Source organism: Protopterus annectens, chromosome 8.part0 (genome assembly GCF_019279795.1).
Source record: "Protopterus annectens isolate FY-2018-M chromosome 8.part0, PAN1.0, whole genome shotgun sequence".
In the NCBI taxonomy this organism is placed as follows: domain Eukaryota; kingdom Metazoa; phylum Chordata; order Ceratodontiformes; family Protopteridae; genus Protopterus; species Protopterus annectens.
The window spans coordinates 1,347,526,325-1,347,549,886 of record NC_056741.1 but is presented as its reverse complement, the minus strand read 5'-3'; the positions used below and the strand labels follow the sequence as shown (position 1 = coordinate 1,347,549,886).

At 41.8% G+C, this 23,562-nt stretch overlaps 1 protein-coding gene across 5 annotated transcripts in view; it reads right to left on the bottom strand.

Annotated features, from left to right (window-relative positions):
• KMT2A (lysine methyltransferase 2A) overlaps nt 1-23,562 on the bottom strand; it is a 3,231,120-nt gene that overhangs the window by 503,908 nt on the left and 2,703,650 nt on the right. For all 5 annotated transcript variants that reach the window (XM_044080894.1, XM_044080898.1, XM_044080897.1 and 2 more), the window contains one exon: nt 546-713. In XM_044080894.1, the coding sequence (XP_043936829.1) occupies nt 546-713 (168 nt within the window). The remainder of the gene's footprint in view (nt 1-545; nt 714-23,562) is intronic.

Genomic DNA, 23,562 nt, shown 5'->3' with positions numbered 1-23,562 from the left:
ACTACATTTCAATGTTAATAACACAATTTTTAAATAGATGTTTATTTTTCCAATTTAATGTTTGTATATTGTGCTTTGTATTACTCTTACTAAAGGTATAAAAAGTAATTCACTTTCTACATGTTTCGCAGTATGGTAAAAAGAACAATGTTATATCAACATCTAATAACTTTCCCTGCTGTGTACCACCTGCCCTCTCTGGGAGTTATCTATCATCTTCCTCACAGTCTTCCTCCTCTGAAAATTACAAACCTCATACTTTTCACATTTTATCAAAAAAATAAAGTTTATGGACAAATCTCAGCTTTATCACACACCACCATACCCACTAAATCCCCATTCAAAAAGGCAAGGTAAAATAAGCTCATCTTAAAATGGTCCAGCTAAAATTTGGCTCATGTTTTAATCTGATCAAAAGGCAATGAAGAGTACACTACTACTACTCTTGACAGTGAATTAGTTTGGTCATTGACCACCTGGTAGAATTCTATTACCCCCCCACACACACATCAAAACAAAGAAAAATGAACACAATATATCCTTACCCTCTATACTTTCTGAGGAGTAGTGAAAACCATCATCACTCGATATTTCAAACATCAGCCCTTTCTTTGGTTTGTTCTCAGGAAAGCGTTCCTTTTTCTGTTCTTGCTCACTAAGATCCAGAGCTGGGGAGCTCAAGATGTCCTTACTGCCATCAAACCGACTGGTTTCTTAAAAAAAAACACAAACAATGACTCCAGATATCAAAGGCAGATTATTCTGTATTTTATGCTGGCAGTGACATTTTCAAAAAACAGCCAAGGAATTCAAGTTAAAGATACCACACTTGACAATGGGGTTTAAACCCATATTTATATATATATATATATATATATAGATAGATAGATCTACACACACACACACACACACATATATATATATATATATATATATATATATATATATATATATATATAGTGCTTAATGTTTATGCAATTATATCTTACAGAGTATAAAAGTCCAGTTGTGTACACTTACCATAAATGTAGATGTTCGAGTGTATTCACTGTTGCAGTCATTACATTTGGGTAATCTGCTGGCAGGTTGCCCTCAGTCGGCCTGAATTCCAAAGTCTTGGGTCCTGCGTTGGTTGCTGTCTTCTCATCCATGACGTCAGGTCGTCAGGGGTATAAAACATGCAGCCGACACCATTTTCTTTCGTTTTTCTTGCCCCCGATGTCAGGTGCCCCCAAAAAGGTAGCAAAATTATATATATATATATATATATACACACACACACACACACATACATCAATATACACTTTACCTTCATCTACAAGCAAATACATCACATAGGTTGTAGAAGATAGAGAAGGAAAGATAAACTTCAGAATGACAGGAGGATGGCGGGAGGGTAACCTGGACTGCAACAGTGAATACACTCGAACATCTACATTTATGTTCTTCATGTTTCACTGTTGCAGTCATTACATTTGGGTAGAATCCCAAAGCTATGGTTGGGAAGCTGGAGATAAACAACATTAGGTATGGCTATAAGGCCCTGCAGCACAGCACTGGCAAAGCCTGCCCTGGACTTAGGAGTAGAGAGGCAAATGGTAATGCTTTGTAAAGGTGTGAACAGAACTCCAAGTAACAGTCTCTAGAATGTCTTTGGTTGGTACTCCTCTGAGAAAGGCCGCTGAAGTAGCTGCAGCTCTGGTGGAATGAGACCTAATGCCCTTGGTAACAGGTTTACCATGGTATAAGTAGCAGAAACGGATACAGTGGCTTATCCACTTTGAAATTGTCTGCTTTGAAACAGCTTTTCCTTCTGATCTTGCAGCATATGACACTAGTAATTGCTCAGTTTTTCTTAGAGCTTTAGTCCTGCTCAAGTAAAATCTTAGCTGTCTGTGTACGTCCAAGGAATGCAGAATTCTCTCCGCCTTGTTCTGCGGATTTGGATAAAAAGTTGGCAGATGAATTGTTTGGTTAAGAGCCACACTGGAAACCACCTTAGGCATAAAAGTAGGACTTGTCCTCAGTGACACCCTGTCTGGGTAAAATATGATAAAAGGCTCTACATCCATGAGGGCCTTTAGCTCTGAAACTCTTGCTGAAGTAATTGTTAGTAGCAGTGCTGTTTTCCATGATAAGAACTTTATATCAGCAGTAGCAGCTGGTTCAAATGGAGGCAGGGTGAGCTTTTCCAACACATAATTGAGGTCCCATGCAGGTAATGGTGATCTTCTAGGAGGCCTTAAATTGTTGGCTCCTCTAAGATACTGCTTTAGTAACGGATGAGAATGGATTGGTGGCTCTGTATTGTAATGAGCCGAAATGGCAGAGGCATGGATTTTGATTGATGAGAAAGATAGGCCTTTGTCAAGCATCTCACTTAAGTATTGTAATATCTGAGGAATATTTGGTTCTGCTGTATCTGTTCCTTGTGCTTGATTCCAAGCACAGAATCTCTTCCATTTGTCAGCATAAGATTTTCTAGTACTAGGCCTTCTGGCTTCCAAAATGACATCCATCACAGCTTTACTGAGAGGTGTTGTTTGTATGACTACATGATTAGCCATGCTGCCAGGTTCAGAGTCTGTAGTTGATTGTGCAGGATCTGATTGTTTTGCTGGGACAGTAGTTGTGGTCTTTGAGGCAAGGTCCAAGCTGGGTATTGAGACAAGTTCCTTAGGATTGGGTACCAGTACTGGTGGGGCTAGTCCGGGGCCATTAATATCATCTTTGGCTTCTCTTGTCTGACTTTTAGGAGGACCTTGGGTAGAAGAGGCAGAGGAGGAAAGGCGTAAACTGATAGGTTTTTCCAACTGAAGGACAGGGCGTCCACTTTCCATGTTTGTCTGTGATAAGTCCTTGTGCAGAATCTTTTCAATTGATAATTTTGGGGAGAGGCAAATAGATCTATGTCTGGGTTCCCCCATTTCTCTGTTATCATGCTGAAGACTTGTGGATTTAGTTTCCACTCGTGAGGATCCATAAGGTTTCTGCTTAAATCGTCTGCCAGTGTGTTTTGTTTTCCTGGCAGGAATTGAGCCTGAAGATGTATTTGGTAGGTCAAAGCTGTGTCCCACAGTGCCATGGCTAATCTGCAAAGGGGGTACGAGTGTGTGCCCCCTTGCTTGTTTATATACCACATGACCGTGGTGTTGTCCGTCTTTATCAGTAATTGTCCTGGATGAAGTAAGCCCTTGAAGGCTGTTCGGGCATTTTCAACAGCTAGCATCTCTTTCTGGTTGATATGTAGATGCATTTCTTTTGGTGCCCATATGCCCTGAATGCATCATCCTGCCATGTGGGCCCCCCAGGCATAATCTGATGCATCTGTTGTGAAGGTTTGGCTGGCAGGGGGTAGAGTGAAGGGCCGTCCCATGTTTTGGTGACATGCCTTTGCCCACCATAGAAACTCCTGTTGCAGGCAGGGAATGAGAGGAATCATTGTTTCCAGACTGTGTGAATGCTGACTCCATAAACTTTTTAGGTACCACTGAAGTTTCCTCATATGCAGTCTTGCATATGGAATCAGTAGGATGCAGGATGCCATGAAGCCCAGAGCCTGCAGAATTTGTCTTGCAGACGACTGGGTTTTTGTTGCCATCAGTTTGAAGTAAATAGTCAGTTGTCCTTGTTTGTCTGGCGTGAGGTAAGCCATCTGGGCAGTTGTATTCAAGCTTGCACCCAGGAATGCTATCTTTTGAGAGGGTACCAGTTGTGATTTCTTTTCGTTTATTGTGTACTCTAGGCATGTTAGAAGCCTTTTCACAAATGCCAGGTGTTGAAGAAGAGTGTCCTTGTTCTCTGCTTGAATGAGACAGTCGTCCAAGTAAGGATATATTTGTATACTTCTTTGTCTGCAAAAAGCAATTACTGGTGCCAGGCACTTTGTAAAGACCCTGGGTGCAGTAGATAAGCCAAAGGGCAGTGCAGAGAATTGGTAATGCATTAAGACAGCCTTGAATCGGAGGTATCTTCTGCACGATTGTCTTATTGGGACATGCAGGTATGCCTCTTTTAGGTCTAAAGTCACCAGCCAAGCATTCTTGCCCAGCATGGGCAGAAGCTGCTGCAAAGTCAGCATTTTGAATTTTGGAATGTCCAGGTATGTGTTCAAAATCGATAAATCCAGTATTGGCCGCCAGGCCTTGTCCTTTCTGGGTACCAAGGACAGTCTTGAGTAAAAACCTTGCCCTTTTTCCTGTTCTGGTACTGTCTGAATGGCCCTCATATCCATGAGGGACGTAACCTGTTTCTGTGCCTCTGCCCATTGATTTTTTGGCAGATCTGGCCAACCATTTGCCACTGGCAGAGTGTGAAAATGGAATCTGTATCCCTGTGATACGATGTTTAGTACCCACTTGTCCTGGGTTATTAACTGCTAATTTTGAGCAAAAAGTGCTAATTTTACCCCTAAGGGTGCTGCCAAAAGATAAGTGCTTGGTGTAGGCAGGGGGAAGTCATTGGGCTTGCTTTCTGTTGGTTTGTGCTTTATCTCCTCCAGATTTGGAGGTGGAAGCGCCCCATTGCTTTGACCTGTATGAATCTTGCACCTGGTATCTGGAACCCTTAGGGCGTCTGGATTTGCCCCTTTGGGCTCTGTCTGACACAGGAAAGGACCAATTTTTTGTAGGCCAGTGTCTACTGAATCTTGGTGACTGCACTTGTAAGAAGTCTTTAACAGTTTCCATAAACTTAGCTTTGTCTTCCATTTTCTTTAAAACCTCGTCTGCCTTAATACCAAACAGAGAATCATGCTGCAAAGGTGCATCTAGCAATTTAGCTTTAACATGATCAGGCAAATCTTGTTCCTTTAACCAGGCATGCCTCCTAATCACAGATCCAGTAACTGCAGCCCTGCAGGAGGCCTCTAAGGAATCATAACCACATTGCAAAATATGCTGTTCAGCTGCATGCAATAATTCCTGCAATTCTTTATTTTCTGCACATTCTGAAATCAACATCATTTTCTGTTTCAGCAATCCCATAACATGTTGTTGGTACTTAAGCATATGAAATTGTCAGTTTAAGGCCCTGATTGCCAAGGTTGCAGATGTATAAACCTTTTTTCCCCGTCTGTCCAGTTCCCTTGAATGTCTGTCAGAGGAGGTAGGATTTTTTGCTGTTGATGCCTTAACTCCCTTTGGACCCTGTGAAATAGTTTCAGGATTAGCAGCAGGGTTTCTAAATAAAGATTTATGTGAATCAGGGACTATGTAATATCTGTCAGGCCTACTGGGAGCCGGAGGTAAGGAGTCAGGGGTCAAGCGTGACTCCGAAAACACATCATCCACAATGTCTAAAACGGGGAATGGCTAAAGGCCTGTGCTGAGGGAGAAGGACGAAATCCCTGAGCCTCTTTTTTGATTCTGAGAAGTCTTGACTCTCCCAGTGAAAATGCTCCCTCAAAGTATGCAAGGTTTGTCCAAATGAATAATCCTCAGGAGGAGATGCAGATGGAACAGACTCCTCAGCATCAGAATCCTCATAGGGAGGTATAGATAATTCCAGATCAGAAGAGGAATCAGAAGAAATAGAAGTCTGATCTGAAGATTCATAATCAGCGTCTTGCCTAAGCCTCTTATCTGGACGGGGATGGGTACCCTTGATCAAGGTAATAAGGTCTTCAACCATTTTGATCATCTGGTTTTTAGGCATAGAAGCCTGTGCACGTGGCTCATGTGCCGTTTTTTTAGTTTTACAAGTTGCTTTTGTCTTTGGTTTTGTAGCTGCCGTCGGTTTGATATACAAATGTTGAGGTCTGAATACACCCTCAGAAGCTGGTGCCTGCTCAGTGGCTCCGGACCCATCCGAGGGAGATACATCTGTTGGTCGAATACCTTGAGTACCTTGCGGCATGCCAGACTCCATATGGGTGTCGTTAGAGGCCGGCGACTCGAAGGTAGCGAGTATCAGGGGCTGCGAAAGTGCCTCACTGAGTACCAGCGAACCGACGACTGGCTAAGGAGAAGCTTCGTCGTTGGCTTTGGATCTCGACTGCGTTTCTCTGTCCTTTTCTTTGCGTTTTTTATGTACTCCGGTAGTCTGATTGCTGTCCGACGACATTTCTGGGTAGTTAAATGTTTCCAAAATACTTTGATACAAAAATATACAGATGCTTAATAGTGCGTTGGTTAAAACTAGCACAAAATTGACAGCCAGGCACGTTGTGATCAGGGCCTAGGCAAGGAATACAGTATAAATGGAAATCCTTATGAGGTATTTGCTTCCCACAAGTAATACAATTATTAACTTTTTCTGACATTGGTAAAAAGCAAGAAAAAAGTTTCCCCAATGGGGTACTTAGCTTTAGTGAAGACTTTGGTTCTGAAACTCAAACTCAAACATTTCAGTAGTCGGTTGACCGGCACGTGCGAAATGCTTCTGCTTCGGGCACCGCGCGACAAGAAAGACATGGCGTCGGCTGCATGTTTTATACCCCTGACGACCTGACGTCATGGATGAGAAGACAGCAACCGACGTAGGACCCAAGACTTTGGAATTCAGGCCGAGGGCAACCTGCCAGCAGATTACCCAAATGTAATGACTGCAACAGTGAAACACGAAGAACATCTACCAATAAGTGACCAGTGAATATAAGGAAACCAGTTTGCGATTTAGAGACCTTAAATAAATACATAACATATTAACTGCAGGGTGGTTAGCCACACATCAGCACTGCTGTGCAACATAACTGGGCAATACATTTAAAAAAGGTGAATGAGACATTTAGCACAAATGGAAGAATACCTCACGAGACAGAAGAGTATTTCCCATGCTGTAACAGCATGGCATGCAAACACAAACTTTTTTTTTTAAGATGCAAATGCAGATGCTTAGAAGAAAACACTTCTTTGGGAGTGTGTTAAATCATTATAAATATTCTCACAGCCCAATTGTTTTCTTTCAAATGTGAAGGGGCTGAGTTGCAGATTTAGTATTTTGTTGGGTTGGGAATTTTATAGGTAATCATTCAATCTTGCTAGGTAAACTGAATACTCCAATAAAAGGTAAATATGTCAGAAAGATTTCTGAAAGGCCTTATTTGGCCAACAGAAAGTACAGTTTTGTACCTACCATAAATGTAGATGTTTGAGTGCTAATACAGCTGCAGTCATAACAGATGGGTTCTCCTGCAGTCAGGCGGGTCCTCGGTTGGCCGAATTCCAAAGTCTAGGTCCAGTGTCGGTTGTCGTTGCTTTCTTTCCTGACGTCAGTGCGACAGGGGTACATAAGACACAGCCGACGCCATTTTCTTCAGTCTTTCTTGCCCCAGATGTCAGGTGCCCCCAGAAGGACGGCAATATATATATATATATATACATAATATGTAATCATGCAATGCAATATAATCAAAAATCAGTAGTTGCAAGCAAATACACCATAGAAGGATAACCCAATCAGGTTGTAAGATGAGGAGTTAGCCACTAGGTCTGTACCCAGAGGGGAAGGAGGGAGGGAAACCTGGACTGCAGCTGTATTAGCACTCGAACATCTACATTTATGGTAGATACAAAACTGTACTATGTTCATCGTGCATACAGCTGCAGTCATAACAGATGGGTAGAATCCCAAAGCTACGCACAGGGTGGTAGGCACTAGGTGGAACTGGGAGGAGCCAGAATGCCCTGCAACACAGCAGTGGCAAAGCCTGCTCTAGTTTTGGAGTATAAAGGTAGGTGGTAGTGTTTAGTGAAGGTATGCACAGAACTCCAAGTGGCTGCCTCCAAAATATCTTTGGTAGGGACTCCTCTGAGGAAGGCTGCAGAGGTAGCTGTGGCCCTTGTGGAGTGGGATCTGATGCCTGCAGGTACAGATTTACCATGAAAGGAGTAACAAAACCGTATGCAGTGGCCTATCCATTTTGAAATTGTCTGTTTGGAAATTGGCTTCCCTTGAGCTCCTACAGCATAGGACACAAAGAGTTGTTCTAATTTCCTGAAAGGCTTTGTTCTGTCCAAATAGTAACGTAGCAGTCTATGGATGTCTAAGGAATGTAGCAGCCTTTCCCCTTTGTTTTGAGGATTGGGGTAAAAGGTAGGTAAGTGTATGGCCTGATTTAAAGCTACTCTGGATACTACCTTAGGCATAAATGACGGGTTGGTTCGTAGGGAAACCCTGTCCTGATGGAAGATGAGAAAGGGCTGCACAGCCAAAGGGCTTGTAGTTCCGAGACCCTACGAGCTGAGGTAATGGCCAGAAGGAAAGCTGTTTTCCATGACAAATATTGCAAATCTGTTGAGGCAGCTGGTTCAAAGGGAGGCAATGTTAATTTTTCTAGAATGTAATTAAGATCCCAGGCTGGTATTGGTTGTTTCCTTGGAGGTCTTACATTCTTAGCCCCTCTGAGGAACTGCCTTAAGAGTGGGTGAGAGAATAAGGGTGGATCAGTGTTGTATTCTGCAGAAATGGCTGAGGCATGGATTTTGATGGAGGAGAATGAAAGTCCACTGTTCAACAGCTCAGCTAGATACTGTAATATCTGAGGCAAATTCAGTTTTCTAGGATCCTGGCCCTTTTTCTCATTCCAAGCGCAAAACCGTTTCCATTTTTTGGAGTAAGCTTTTCTAGTAGATGGCCTTCTGGCCTCCAAAATGACATCCTGCACCTCCTTGGAGAGTAGGGTCTGTTGTGGTGTTAAGGAATTTTCCATGCAGCCAGATTGAGTGTTTTCAGCTGACTGTGAAGAGTTTTGCAGCTGTGCTGAGTCAGGAGAAGAGGCATTAGAGGCAGGGTCCAGGGAGGAGAATGTGTTAGGCTCCTCAGGAGTGGGTACCAGTGTTGTCTTGGCCAGTCTGGAGCAATCAGTATCATCTTCGGTCTGTCTGATCTTGCTTTCAAGAGCACCTTGGGCAGTAGAGGCAAAGGTGGGAAGGCGTAAACTGTCTGTGCTGCCCAATTGAAAGAAAGGGCGTCCACTCTCCAGGCCTTTGGATGAAATGTCCTTGAGCAGAATTTTGTCAATTGATGCTTCCTGTGGGAGGCAGAGAGATCTATGTCTGGCCTTCCCAATGGAAGTGTTCCCTCAAGGTATGCAAGGTTTCCCTGAAAGAAAAATCCTCTTGGGGGGATACAGAAGGAATGGACTGCTCTGCATCAGAATCTTCAAAAGGGGAGTACGAGTGTTCCTCTTCATCAGAATGTTCTGAAATAATGGAGCCCTGGTCAGAAGAGAGAGAATCTTCCTCCACTCTGGGTCTCTTGTACGGAGGGGATTGGGAACCCCTGATCAGAGTAATTAAATCCTCAGCCATTTTGAGCATCTGCTTTTTAGGCATGGGACCTGGAGATGGGCCCTGAGCAACAGGCCTCTTGGAATGCATGGCTGATTTAGACTTAGTAAAGGCCTTTATGGAAAAGGAAGATGAAGGTCTGAAGACACCATGGGTGGAAGTGGACCTGTCCACATTAAGAGGCTCAACACTCACAGTGGCTTCGGTAGCTGTAGTCAGGGTATGGGCCGAGGAACCTGCGGTCTCGGTTACAGAAGACACCGCCAGAGAAGTGTCGTCGGTAGTCAGGGGCTGCGTAGGCGCTTCGCTGAGAACCGGACCACGTGTAGCCGGTTTTGGCGTGGTGTCAGTGGAGACCGCGGACCTCGCGTGTCGGTCTTTGCCCTTGCGTTTTTTTGGACAAAACAGTAGTCGGAGTCTCCGATGACATTTTATAATTAAAAGCTTTACCAAAAAAGTGCTGGGCGAACTCCGCCCGACGCTTAATAGTGCGTTTATTGAAAGTAGCACAAAAGCGACAGCCCGAGACATCGTGGTCTGGGCCTAAACAAGGTATATAGAGGGAATGGAAATCCTTATGCGGTATTTGCTTCCCACAAGAAATACAATTGTTAACTTTGTCTGACATCGGTCTGAGGCAAGAAAAGTTTCAACGGGTACTTAGCTTTAAAGAAGACTTCGGTTTCCAAATTTTCGTAATTTCAGGAGCTGGCCGACCGGCACTTGCGAACTGCTTCTGCTTCGGGCACCGCGCGGCAAAAAAGACTGAAGAAAATGTCGTCGGCTGTGTCTTATGTACCCCTGTCACACTGACGTCAGGAAAGAAAAACCGACGCCGGACCTAGACTTTGGAATTCGGCCGACCGAGGACCCGCCTGACGGCAGGAGAACCCATCTGTTATGACTGCAGCTGTATGCACGATGAACATCTAGGTAACTTAAATGCTGCGAAATACAGCTTATATCCACTGCAAATAAGGCATGCACCACTCATTTAGTACATTATTTAGTGTGAGTAATTTATGATAAGGATGCTATGTAAGTTCAGTACTGGGTATGTTCTTACAGTTAGGCTCAAGCTCAGCCAAGGGCAAATGGAATAACTGTGTATGCTGTGAAAATCCCATAATGCCCAGTCTGATAATTAATTAGAAATAAAGCATTTTCTTTTCTTTTTTTTATCCTTTTCTCTCTTAGTCTGATGACCATCAAGCCTCTTTAAAAGTACACAAGCCTTAGTTTCTTGTCAGTAGGAACTCAACATATTTCCAGATCTGCTTAGGTGAGTCTTTTGCATGGAACTGTCATCATCCACACAGGCAATGAAGGTGGTTTGTGCTCTTGCTGGAATCCCAGTCATGACAGTAATTTTATATATATATGATTTGTCTAACTACCCCCCCAATGTTGATGTGTTTACTCACTTCACCATAGTATCTGCCTATACCCTCATCACAACTAAATGTGCACTCCTTCGTATGGGAAGGCAGGAGCCACAATCATCAGCCTGGACAGCTACAGAGCATGCTCTTCCCTATAACCATTGCTTTTTTTTCACTATGTGTAACCTCCACTGCAAACTAAAATGACAGCCAGCCAGTCACACTCAACCACCATCTCCAACCCCACCCCCTACCCCCAGGATAGGTGCTGTTCATCCTTCCCTGCATTCCCATCAGTTGCCTTGGCCGTTAACCGAACCCAAATCACCCCTGGGTCAAAGGCAGGGTTTTATCCATTTACATCACTGGTAGGCTAGAAACAAAGCATTGCTAATTTCATTTAGAGCCTTATTGTGACATTCTTTCTCTGTGCTCTTTAATTAAAGATTTCAAAACTTGTTACAGCACTGCAGACTTTCTAAAACTGATTTTATTGATTCACCAACATGGAACATGCAATGAACATTTTTTTCTTAATAGCAAAATCTGATCTCCTCTGACATTGGGTATCCAGGGCTCACTATGCATGACACATCATACGCTGCATCAATTAAAAAGAATAATTAGGACAACTGGTCCTATAATCTCTTACAGTGATGGGGGGTGCTTTCACTGACCATCACTCTCCACAGTGCATCACAAGCAATGATTGCAGTGGCATTCTGTACAGATACTTTAATAAATAAAATTAAACCGTTTGAATAGCACCGAACATGAAACGACCAAAGAAAACAAGCTTCCGGTGAGAGCAGCTTATAGTGTTGGTAACCTTGAGGACTGAATTGCTTGAGTTTTCTTTAGATGCTTTGACAAGCAAAGTTCACCAGGAGAAAGAACTGTAAGTATTGCATAAAATTTGGTTTGCTGTGGTGAACCACTATATTTCCTCAACTTTGATTAATGGTTGACAAGAAAAGCATGCCTCTGATAAATCAATCCTCGATGGGTAAACACACCGTGGAAACTGGATTGCCAGCATCACACAACATTTTTTTTTAACACAGAAGTAAAGAACAGTGACAAGAACACAATATTAAGTCAACTGTATCCAACAAAATGTTACCCAAAGAGGTACTTAAATCTGCTTCTGAGCTGAAGCTAGCTGACCAAGGAAGACAACAGAGAATGCATCTGCACTTATGAATTGCAGCAGGTAAGTTCTATAATGGTATAAGCAAGATGCCTTTCTTGTACTGCGATGCCTGAATGTACTACAGACTGGATGTACACCTTACTAAGGCAGAAAGGTCCTGAGCTCTAGAATGTGGGACATGAGGACACCTTACAGCTAAGTCGCAGTAGTAAGGACAACTGCAACATTGATCTAAGAAGAATCTTCAGTGTTGCCAAGGCCAGAGTGGTGCTAACAGCAGCATCATTAGCTTTGTTTGCCTTACCATCTTGTTCACCCTGGGTAGTAGGACCACCAGTGACAGAAAGCATACAGGAAGAGATCTGCCCAGCTGATGGATAAGACACCTACTCCCCACAACACCTTTGCTGCTGCACTTCAGCAGAACTTCAACTGCCTGTTGTCTGGGGATGGAAAAAAAGTCCATCTCTGGAACACCTCCCCATCTATGCACTAGCTGAAAGAAGATATCCATGTACAACTATCATTCATGTGCACCTGCCCTTGACCTGCGGAGTTGTGCCTCCAGTGTACTCTGGTGAAAGGGTATGTAGATGGTCTTTATCGTCATATGGAATTGTAGGGCTAGTTCATAAAACAATAGTACTGCAATGTTGCACTTCATTTGGCAGACACCCCTGAAAAACTGAATCAATGCTAGCATCTTTCTTATTTTTAAAGGCTTTTTTCTTTAGGGATTCATTGACCAATTTATGTTCTGAATTTCTGACAGAATGCTAGGGATTTCCATGATGGCTGCACATTGAGTAGCAGCTCAGTTCTAGCTTTCCCAGTGTGAAAACACAAACTCAAGAGAGAAGGCCAGTAGACTTGTGTTTATCGGTGGGTTTCAGTAACTGGCTAGTAAGTGCGCGGCCTGAATGCCAGGAAAAAAGAATTACAGAGGGCCCGGAAAAAAATCAGCTACAAAAAGTGAGGAAAAACACTGACTGGGTAAATTCTGCAGCTTTTCAGCAAAAAGCAATGCGATCTCCAGACATGAATTCCAGTAACCTACAGGAAGATACAAAACAACTGCACATATTCCTGGTTAAAAATAAACAAAACACTGATGGAGAATACAAACACAAACAACAAAAGGTTGGAAAAATGGAAGAAGCTTTAAACAGATATTCAGATGAGGTGATAAAATTGCAAAGCTCAGAGGTCAAAATGAAGAAAAGGCTGGCTGAATATGAGACTGCTCAAGAAGTGATGTTTCAAAAAAATAATAGAACAAGAGGAGAGAGCACATAGGGAAAACTTGAGATGTTTAGCTATACTAGAGAAGTTGCAAGGAACAGACAACATTAATTTTATGAAAGCACAAATAAGCAACTGGATTGGTATTCCACAGCAGGACTTGTTAGTTTAAAGTGTCCATTGTGTGTATACTCTAAATCTTGCTAAGAGAAAGCACCCTAGACCTTTAATAGTCAAGATGCAATCCTACTAGCAGAAGGACAAAGTACAAAAAGTGGGAGACAGCAGAGTGTTGGTGAAGAATGATTACTCGTACACCAGGCAGAAGAGCAGCAAATTTATTCCACCATTCAGGGAATGTCAAAATGCAGGTGTGAAATTTAAACTGCTATACCCAGCTGTCTTCAAAGTATTCTTCCCTGAAAGGACAAAATGATTTTTTGAAGTACATGCTAAGGAGGAAATATAAAAGTTTGTCCAGTAAAAAACAAGCAGTGAAACAGATTTATTTATTAATTATACATTTATTTACCAGGAAAGTCAGATTGGACACAGGTCCTTTTTCAGCGGAGGCCCGGGGAGAAAAGCTTCAGCAATATGAAAAATATACAGTTTGTAAAAGTTGACCATAAAACAAGGAATTTCTAGTGATAGTCACAATCAACAATAGTATTCTAGTAATAATCACAATCAAGATACTAAAGTGTAATACATTCTTAGAGGTTACAATAGCATAGCATGTGCTACATGAATGCATACATTTACATAGTGAGGAGAAGAAAGTTAACATATAGTTGTGTGTGAAGACTAAAGTAATGAACAGATCTAAAGAGCAAGAATGTGGTTAAATCTACTACGATTAGAGTTATGCAGGAGTGTTGCAAGAATAGAGCCAGGTGTTTGCTAGAGTAGTTAGGAGCTTTTTAAACCGTACTGTGGAGTTGCTAAATGTAACTGGGGTTGCGGCAGTTTATTCCATATTTTAGGAATCACATTTGAGAAAGAGATTCTGCTTCTTGTTCTTCTGGTAATAAAGATTACAGAGACATTTGTACCTGTGAACCCTTATCCAATGTTTCAATGGAAAATGTTGGAAAGAAGGAATAGAGCATGAGAGTTGATTACAAGAACTGAGAGTACATTGGAGATAAAGCACAGACATGATTTGGGAGATGGAGATGAACAGGAATAAAACCAGTAACTTAACTGGGCTTACAAAGCAATAATTATATCTGTGAAATACGACAGAAGAAAATCTGAAAATATTAGACTTTTTCAGAATTTGTTGGACCTATGGAGGACTCTAAATATACCCTACTTCATGTCATTAATGTTCAGAAAAGTTCTTTGGGAGGGGAAGAGGAGGGATAAAATTAATTGTAAGTAAAGATTTTTTTTTTAAATACTACTATTTTTCTGGTGTGTGGTTTTCTTTACATGCTATAAAGATTTCTCTGTTATTTTTTTTTTTCAAGTGTAATAGGGATTGTAAACCGGTGCTGCTGTTTTTTTCTCCCTTCTGTCTTTCTTCTTGCTCAGTTTTTAAGAAATGTAGACACTGCAATGTAAAAGAAAACGCCTGATTAAAAAAGCAAGACGAGAAAAATCAATATGCTTTTTCTCATTCTTGCATAGGGGAATGACTGGATTAAGGACCTTAGATTAATTTGGTAAGAAATTTTAAGAAACAGCAAGTAAATGAAAAAGAATATTGAATATTATGAGGCTTTTGTCTAGCAAATACATGTCTGCATAGTAGCAATTCTGCAGCTGGTCTTCAAGCTTTCATGAAAAGAATCTGATAAAGAGAAATTGGCTGTCTGGTTCTCATGTTTCCATGGAGACAATCTTATAAAAAGAAATTGGCTACAGTCTGGTGAACAGTGACTGGCTGAAGGAAAAAAAACATGCGTTTTAGCATGCACAACCTTTCTTTCAGGCTAACTCAAGTCTGTCAGTGGGCTGTCACTTTGGGACTTTGTTCCTATTAGGAGGGTACAACTTCAATATTTGAAGATGTACATAGTTTTGTCTGTTAGCATTACGTTACTAGTTTTAGGAGGTATTTGAGGGGCATTTTTTGAGGGCTTTCCATAAAACAAAAAGCTTTATAAGATGTGACATAGGCTTAAATGGATATGACGTGAAATAACTGTATAAAAGTTCAGCCTCCCAGTTTATGTATGTAACACAAACAATGGAACTAGACATTTAATAAAAAAGATGTTGCACATAAAATGTGGGAATAATAACTTTTTAATGCAACAACGCTTTCTGCAATGCCTTTAAATGTCAACGGTCTCAAAGATGAACACAAAAAAGAACGAGTAGTGAATTTAAAAATGTAGAGTTCAAACAGGAGATGCACTCAAAGAACTGAACATATGAATTTGATAAAGAAAGGTTTTCAGGGTGGTTAATCAGCAGAACACCTGGGAAAAAGGAAAAGAGGAGTACTTATATTAATTGCAAGAGGAGCTCCAATAATGACAGAAGAGGTTAAAAAAAGATAACAATGGCAGATTTGTAGTGCTAAGGGGCTACTGGCAAGGGAGGAGGATTACAGTGGAATATATTTATATTCCACCTAAAACTGCTATAATGCAGTTTAAGAAAATTCTGGGAGAAATAATCTGTTTTCAGCAAGGAATATTACTTATAGGTGGGGACTGGAATGAGATTTGCAGCAGTGAAGATGTGTTTGGAGGGCCCAGAAGGGAAAATATAACAAAGGAAGGCAGATTTTTGAAGAAATATCTCAAAATATTTGGCATGGAAGATGTGAATTTAGTGGGCTAGGCTACACAGAATTTACATTTCCCAAGAACATGTGCATTTAATTGAATGCCTTGATATGTATATAATTCGATAGATATGACTGAAATAACTATTTCAGATCATGCACCAATAACAATAAAAATAAAAACACAGGGTAATAAAATAAAAATGATACACTGGCGCTTTCCCACCTATCTTCTGAAAAGAGAGAAATTTAAGGAATAGGTAGTGGAGAGTATTCAGGAGCTATTAGGGAGGACCATAAATTTCTTCTGAAAATACAGCTAGGGAGTGGGATATAAATAAAGGCAGAGTTTAAAAATAGGGTGGAAATAAACGTAAGGGAGCTATGGTTAAGCAGCAGCAAGAATTATGTGGAGTGACTGACAAATGTTAAAGTACTGCAGAATGGGAGAATGTCACAGAAGAATGTGAGAAGCGGATCAACTGCAGAATGCTAAGCAGAAAATGAGGAATTACCTTGATAATACCCATACGTTTAGAAAGACCGCTGTTAAGCAACTGTTTTTGATAACACTAGAGCACAAAAACATTTAGCACAACGACTCAGGCAACAGAACGCAGAAAGGTCTGCTGCCAAGCTTAGGAAGCCTGCAACAAGGAAGGTAACTGCGATCCTGTAGAGGTATTAGAAATATTTCAGAAATTCTATGAAAATCTGTATAAAGCAGAGAAATATAGAAATCAAGAAAAAGATACAAATGGAAATGTTTATGGAAGAATTAAATATGCCAAGGTTAGAGGTAGATGAAGCTCAGTTATTAATGGTTAGGATAGGAGAAGATAAGATAAAAATTGTGATGTATAACAAATCTACCAGAAAGTCTTCAGGAACAGATGGTATTCCTGTGGATGTCTGGAAGCTAGGAGGGAAAAAAACTGATAAAGATCTGGAAAGGTTTGTTTAATAGTATTTTAAATGGAGTACCAACATCCTGGAAGAAAGCAGTGGTAACTATAATACCTAAAGAGGGTAAAGATCCACCTAACCTAGATTCACACAGGCCAATTTCAATACTAAACAACCATGATTATACAGTGTTCATGTCTATAATAGCTAAAAAGAATGACAAAAATAATGCCAAAATTGATGGATATTGATCAATGTGGTTTTGTGGAGGGGTGGCAAACATCTGACAACATTAACTGAACACTGATGACCCAGAAGGAAGCAGAATGTAAGAAAATGCCATTGTTGTTGGTGGGTCTTGATGCAGAGTAAGCTAGAACTTCATATGCATTTCCTGATAAAATTATAAGGTTGATTAGGAGGATATATGAGGCATCAGAGGCGAAAATTAAAATAGTTGGAGTCCTTTCTGATAATTTCTGCTTGAGCAGAGGAACCAAGCAGGGGTGTCCTCTTTCCTCTTTGTTACTTGCATTATATTTACAAACACTGGCAAATAAAATAAAGGACTCAAATTCAAGAATATATTTTGTATGGTAGTCAAGAAAAGCTGGCTCTATTTGCAGATTAATTTATTTTATACCTGAGAAAACCAGAAAGAGATATTACATTGTTGTGGAACATTTTCAGACAGTTTCAAATCTTTCTGGGATACAAAATTAATTAAGCTAAAACAAAGGCAGTAGCAGTAAATTATGTACCTGCACACAAACTGGTTCAACAATATCCTTATTTATGAGGACATGATAAAATTAAGTATTTAGGGGTATGGATTAAAAATGATTCTGCTGTGGCAGCTAAGGATATGTTGGAAGAGAATAAACTAAAGATAATACAAAACTGAGAAAATGGAAGCTTTGTTATATGGATATGGAAAGTAAGATACAGGTGGTCATGTTTTTAGGCCTTTTAGTCTTATGTACAGGTCAGGCATATTTTTATCAAACAGAGTAGAAGCTGTGGATAGCAATTAATGAAGAGCTGAAGGACTTTATCTGGGAGGGGAAGATGGCAACAGTCAAGTGAGATAAGCTGATTCTTCTAGTAGAAATCAATCAGAAGAGGGTAGAAAGGATTGGGAAGAGAGATTGGATAAGCAATTCACAAAAACAATGGGAGGATACATGCATGTCTCCCAAATATGGTGGACTTTAAAGATTCCCTGTGGGCTGCAAAAAAATCTAGACAATTTAGGATGTTTGCCTGGAAATGTTTACATGCATATTTTTATACCCCAAGTAGACTTCAGAGAATTCTTCTGCAGGCAGACAGCAAATGTTGGAGGTGAGACAGGCAAGAAAGAGGTAATTAGGAACATATTTTCTGGGAGTGTATTCAGTTGGTGGACTTTAAGGATTCCCTGTGGGTTGCACTATATGAAATGCTGGGTGGGCAGATTGGTGTGACGAGGGAGATTATTTTTCTGAGCTATGACAAAGAATCAGTACTGCCTAGACATGGCAAGGCCTTGCTGTCCCTAATTACGGTGGCTGCCAAAAAAGCAATTACTAGGAAATGGAAATCAAAATCTAAATCAACTATATTAGAAGTACTGAATATAGTAACAGAGATAAAACAATCGGAACGGAGATCTTTAGAAAAAGGTAGGAGCAAACTTGTGGGAACAATATATACTGGGGAGGAATGAGATTTAAAAGAAGGCGGGACTGAAATGAGCTATGTAATGTTTGACTGAAAACGGACTGGGTAGATAAGTGGTGTATAATGTTTGAACTGGGAGTGTCAATATGGCTTGTGATGCAAAATGCTTGCAACTAGGATTGTGTGAGTGTGGTTTGTTTCCATTTAAAGAAATGTATGATTGCTTATGTTGTGATAGTTTTAAAAAAATGCTCCCAAAGCTAGATCTGAAGCATTTGCTATTGCTATAAGAATCTAGGTGGTGAAGATAGTTCCTGAATGAAAGGGATTCCCAACACTTTGCATGACTTGTCTGGACTACAATTGCAGGCTAGCTAAAATCTTTTCCTCCAGAGACTGGAACTGTTGGCTCCAACTGGACAAGCAATACCAGTGCAGCCTCCTCATGCAAACTCTAGCCAAGGGTACCAGTAGGATGGCAAGGCCACGTCTTCTACAGCCTAGTGCCACTCTCTAGGAGACACCTTTTTTCCCCAGCTACTTTTCAGCAATCTCTCCAGCTATTCCACTTTTAATAGATAACCCTGAGGAGTGAGAGTGCATTTCTGGATTTACAGTGAAAACCCTACACCTGAGAATCATTCCATGACGAACCTAACTACCATGGTTACCTCTTCCTAATAGAATGCTTGAATAAGGCAGTTGTCCAAATACATGTAAATGTGAACTCCCTTAAGTTCTGCAGAAAGCAATTACAGGACTTGTGCACTTTGTACAAAAACTGGGAAAAGTGGGCAAACCAAAGATCGATGATGTATATTGACAGTGGAAGTTCTTGCCTGAACCTCAGAAAGCACCTGTAGTCCAGTAAATATGGACGTCACAAGTAGGCATACTTGAGCTCCACAATAACCATTAATGGTTAACGAACTTGGAGTGGTAACAAGGCATGGAAAATTTTAACACTGCAGATTTTGGGACCTCAGGGAATGCACTAAAACTTTGAGACATGAAGGCTGGTCTTTTCAGGGGACCAATAAAAACCTTGAGCACAACCCATTGTTTAATTGCACTACTGGTACTGGTTCTATGATCCACACAGCCTGAAAGTCTTGCAGAATGGAGGGGGGATTGTCTTTGATCTTCTGGGATGGGGGGGGGGGGGGTCCTACAATCTTTGTAACCTGCAACATCCAAACCTAGAAAATTACTTGCAAGACTCACTTGTCCGCTCTTCCAACTCTGGTGAGAGAGAGGGATGGGGCAGATAAGAGGTTGTATCCTAGAGGTACAAGATCCATAGAGTCCCTCAAGCTTTCCCTTTTCTCCCTGCCTTTTGTTCCTGTACTGACCCATTTTACTCTTTGCTGGCTTGCCTATGCCCCTGGTATGATGAAGTGACAAAAGTAACACCCTTCATGACCTTTCCGCTTTCCTCCATTGTTCTCATCATCTTACTCACAAGGCTCTCATTTTTTAGCAGCTATGTTTCTAAGTGTGCATTAAGAAGCTATGCTTTAGCATCCTAAGACTCAGGCTACAGCTTCAGCAAAGTATGTCTTCTAATTACCAAGCCCATAGCGGTCATCTTGGATGTTGCATCCACAGCATCACATCCACACAAGTGTTGTGCCACGACTACCTGAGTGAATTTCCAACATTTATTCCTTAACTAGTCACCAGAAACCTCCCCTAGCACTTCTTTTGGATTGTCTGACAGAACCATACAAAACTTGGTCATGAGACTCTGACTGATAACAGCCTTTAGGGCAAGAGTGGCAACTGTGTAAACATTGTGCTCTCCTTTATCTGGCACTTTGCTTTCTTTATCACTTGGGAAAGGACCAGGTGAAGGAACCAATCTGAACACCTTTTCCGGATCCATGAACACAATCTTGATCCACTGCAGTATTCTTACAGAGACACATATAGGACACTTGTTCTCTACACAACCTGCATATTTTCTTCAGAACAGGACCCTGTACTAATGAGTACTAGAAAAGCATCCTCTAGGGCTGCCAAGGAAGGAAGGAATAACCACAGGACTGGGGACAATCACAGCCAGCAAGACAAATCATCTCTTTTGAGTCTCGAAAGCTTCCCTTCCTTTCCATTCGAACTGTTTGTGAAGACAGGTGAAGGCTGCCAGCCTAGCTAGATAGAATTTCGTAGATAATTCTGTCATTTGTAAATATTAATGTAAGCTACAGGCTTGTTTTCTTAACTGTGAAAAGACTGTGAAGGATGTTGAACTGAAAAAATGTAACAGTGCACTTTGCTGTAAGAAAGCTGGTAAGTCAAGCACTGTGAAATTCTTTGATCTATAACTCAGAGCCGATATGTCTAGAGGGAGGCATTCTGCCTATTGTTTTGAGGCCAGAATTATTGGCTAGAATTTACAAGTATAATTTCTTTTACTGATCTGGCTTCCTGACCACCTGCAGGATCAAAATAAGAAGTTATGTACCTACCATAACGTTCCATGTTAGTTGTCTTCTCTCGCCTTCTTTCTTGCTTGATGGGTTCGGAGCCGATCCCTCGGCTCCGACTCGGCACTTGCTAAGCTCGAGAGTCACTTTTACCAGCTCGAGGCAGCCCCATATCCCATGATGCAAGGCGGTAAGTACCCAGATCTCGTTTGATGACAAAGGGCAATAGCACCAAGCATAAATATACTTCCCAAAGGAAGAAAGAAAACTTACAGATGGAAGAAGGACCAGGTCTGAATGGTCTTCAGCATAATAATTTCTTATAACAAGGTCTGTCCAGGCCAGGGGGAAGGAGGGAGGGTCGCAAGAAAGAAGGCGAGAGAAGACAACTAACATGGAACGTTATGGTAGGTACATAACTTCTTAATGTTAAGTTGTCAATCTCGCCTTCATTCTTGCTTGATGGGACCGCGTCCCTAGCACCTCTATCCTGGGTGGCTCAATGGAACAAACTCTTGAGGACTGTAGAGCCAAAGCTGGCTCTGTCCCTGGAGGCCAAGTCCAATTTGTAATGGGAAACAAAAGTGTGAGGAGTGGCCCAAGTGGCCGCTGCACAAATAGTGTCTAAAGGAAGTCTAGCTTGAAAGGCTGTAGAAGTAGCTAAGCTCCTAGTTGAATGTGCTTTAGGTTTTGAGCACAGCTGTTTTCCCCTGAGCAGATAAATTTCAGAGATGACCGAAGAAAACCATCTGGACAAGGTCACTTTAGAAACAGGAAGGCCTTTTTTATTATCCGCATAGGAAACAAAAAGTTGATCAGATTTTCTAAATTTTTTGTTCTGTCCAAATAATATCTAAGTTGACGGTGGACATCAAGATAATGTAGCTTTTGTTCAGCTCTGTCTGAATAGTTTGGGAAAAATACAGGGAGATCAATGGATTGATTCAAATTGTTCTTTGAAGCGACCTTAGGCAAAAAGGTTGGATTAGTTCTCAAAGATACTCTGTCTTTGTGAAAAATCAAATAGGGGGGTCGAACCGATAGAGCATGAAGTTCAGACACCCTCCTGGCCGATGTAATAGCCACTAGGAATAAAGTTTTCCAAGAAAGAAATTTCAGGGAACAAGAAACAGCTGGCTCGAAGGGGGGAAGAATCAAGGATGACAGCACTAAATTTAGATCCCACTGAGGAGGAGGATTCCTGATTGGAGGCTTTAGTAGGAAAATTCCTTTCAAGAAGGCCCTGCAGAGCCTATGGGACATAATATTATGATCTGCTATCCCGACATGAAAATTGGAAATAGCAGCCAATTGAACTCTGACTGTGGAAGAAGAGGAGCCTGCATGAAAAATCTCTGCTAAGAAGTCCAGGACTGCCTGAACAGGGGCAGTGAAAGGATCAATACTCTTGGCCTTAGCCCAATAAGAGAAACGTTTCCATTTGCTTGTATAAATCCTCCTGGTAGAGGATTTTAGTGAAGCTACTATGATGTCTCTAACTGGGTTAGAGATCAAAGGAAGCCTGGCTAAGGAAGGAAGTGGAGCAACCATGCTGTGAGGTTGAGAGAAGGGATAGACCGGTGCAGCTGACCCGATTGGTGAATCAGAAGATCTGGCACTGGGTCCAGATGCCACGGCTGCACCAAAAGGTGATGATGGAGGAACGGGAACCAAACTTGTCGAGGCCAGTAAGGGGCAATGAGAATCAATTTGGCTCTCAAAGCGGTAGCTTTCTGGATAACCTGAGGGATCAGAGGAAATGGAGGGAAGGCATAAAGAAGTCCCTGGGGCCAATCCTGGGTCAGAGCGTCTCTGGGGGGATGGCCTGGTAGAGGGAAGAGGCAGAAGAAGTCTGGACATTTGCTGTTTTGGGGAGTAGCAAAAAGATCGCAACATGGACGACCCCATTCCAGAAAAATCTCTTCCGCTATAGATTGCTTGAGAGACCACTCGTGAGGCATGAGAATAGCTCTGCTCAATCTGTCCGCTACAATGTTGGTTTTCCCAGGGATATGCGTTGCTACCAGAAAACGATGAGAGGAGATCGCCCATTGCCATAGTCTGAGCGCTTCTCGACACAAGGGGTAGGACTTGGTTCCGCCCTGTTTGTTGATATACCAAACTACAGACATGTTGTCTGTGTGGACTGCAATTGTCCCTACGGGAAGAAAGTCGTTGAGGGCTTGCAACGTTAAAAGCACTGCTCTCATCTCCAGGACATTTATGTGCAGATGGTACTCGAACGGCTGCCACGTCCCATGAACCATCCTGCCCTGATAATGACCCCCCCACCTGATCAGGGAGGCATCCGAGGTGACAGTGGCTATCGGGGATGGGGGTACAAAGTACCTGCCTTGGTGAACCTGAGGAGATGTGATCCACCAAGCAAGATGATCTTTGCAAGTCTGTGTCACCAGAATCTGGTGACGCATAGGAAGTTGTTGGTATGACCTCTGTGTGAACAGCATCCACTGAAGAAGGCGCATGTAGAATCGAGCCAGGGGAAGAAGAGTAATGGCCGCAGCCATGAGGCCTAATACCTTTAGAACCATTCTGGCCTGTACTTTCTTGTTGGCCAGAATGATCCTGACATGACTCTGAATGTCTGAAACTCTTTGACCTGTAAGGGTAGCTGACATCCGAACAGTGTTTAAGTTTGCGCCTATGAAGGTAATAGACTGGCAGGGCGATAAGGATGACTTTTCGAAGTTGATCGAGATGCCCAAATGAGAACAAAGATTTATTGTGTAATCCCTGGCTTGTATAAGCTGATGCCTGGTGGTGGCTGACAGGAGCCAGTCGTCGAGATACGGAA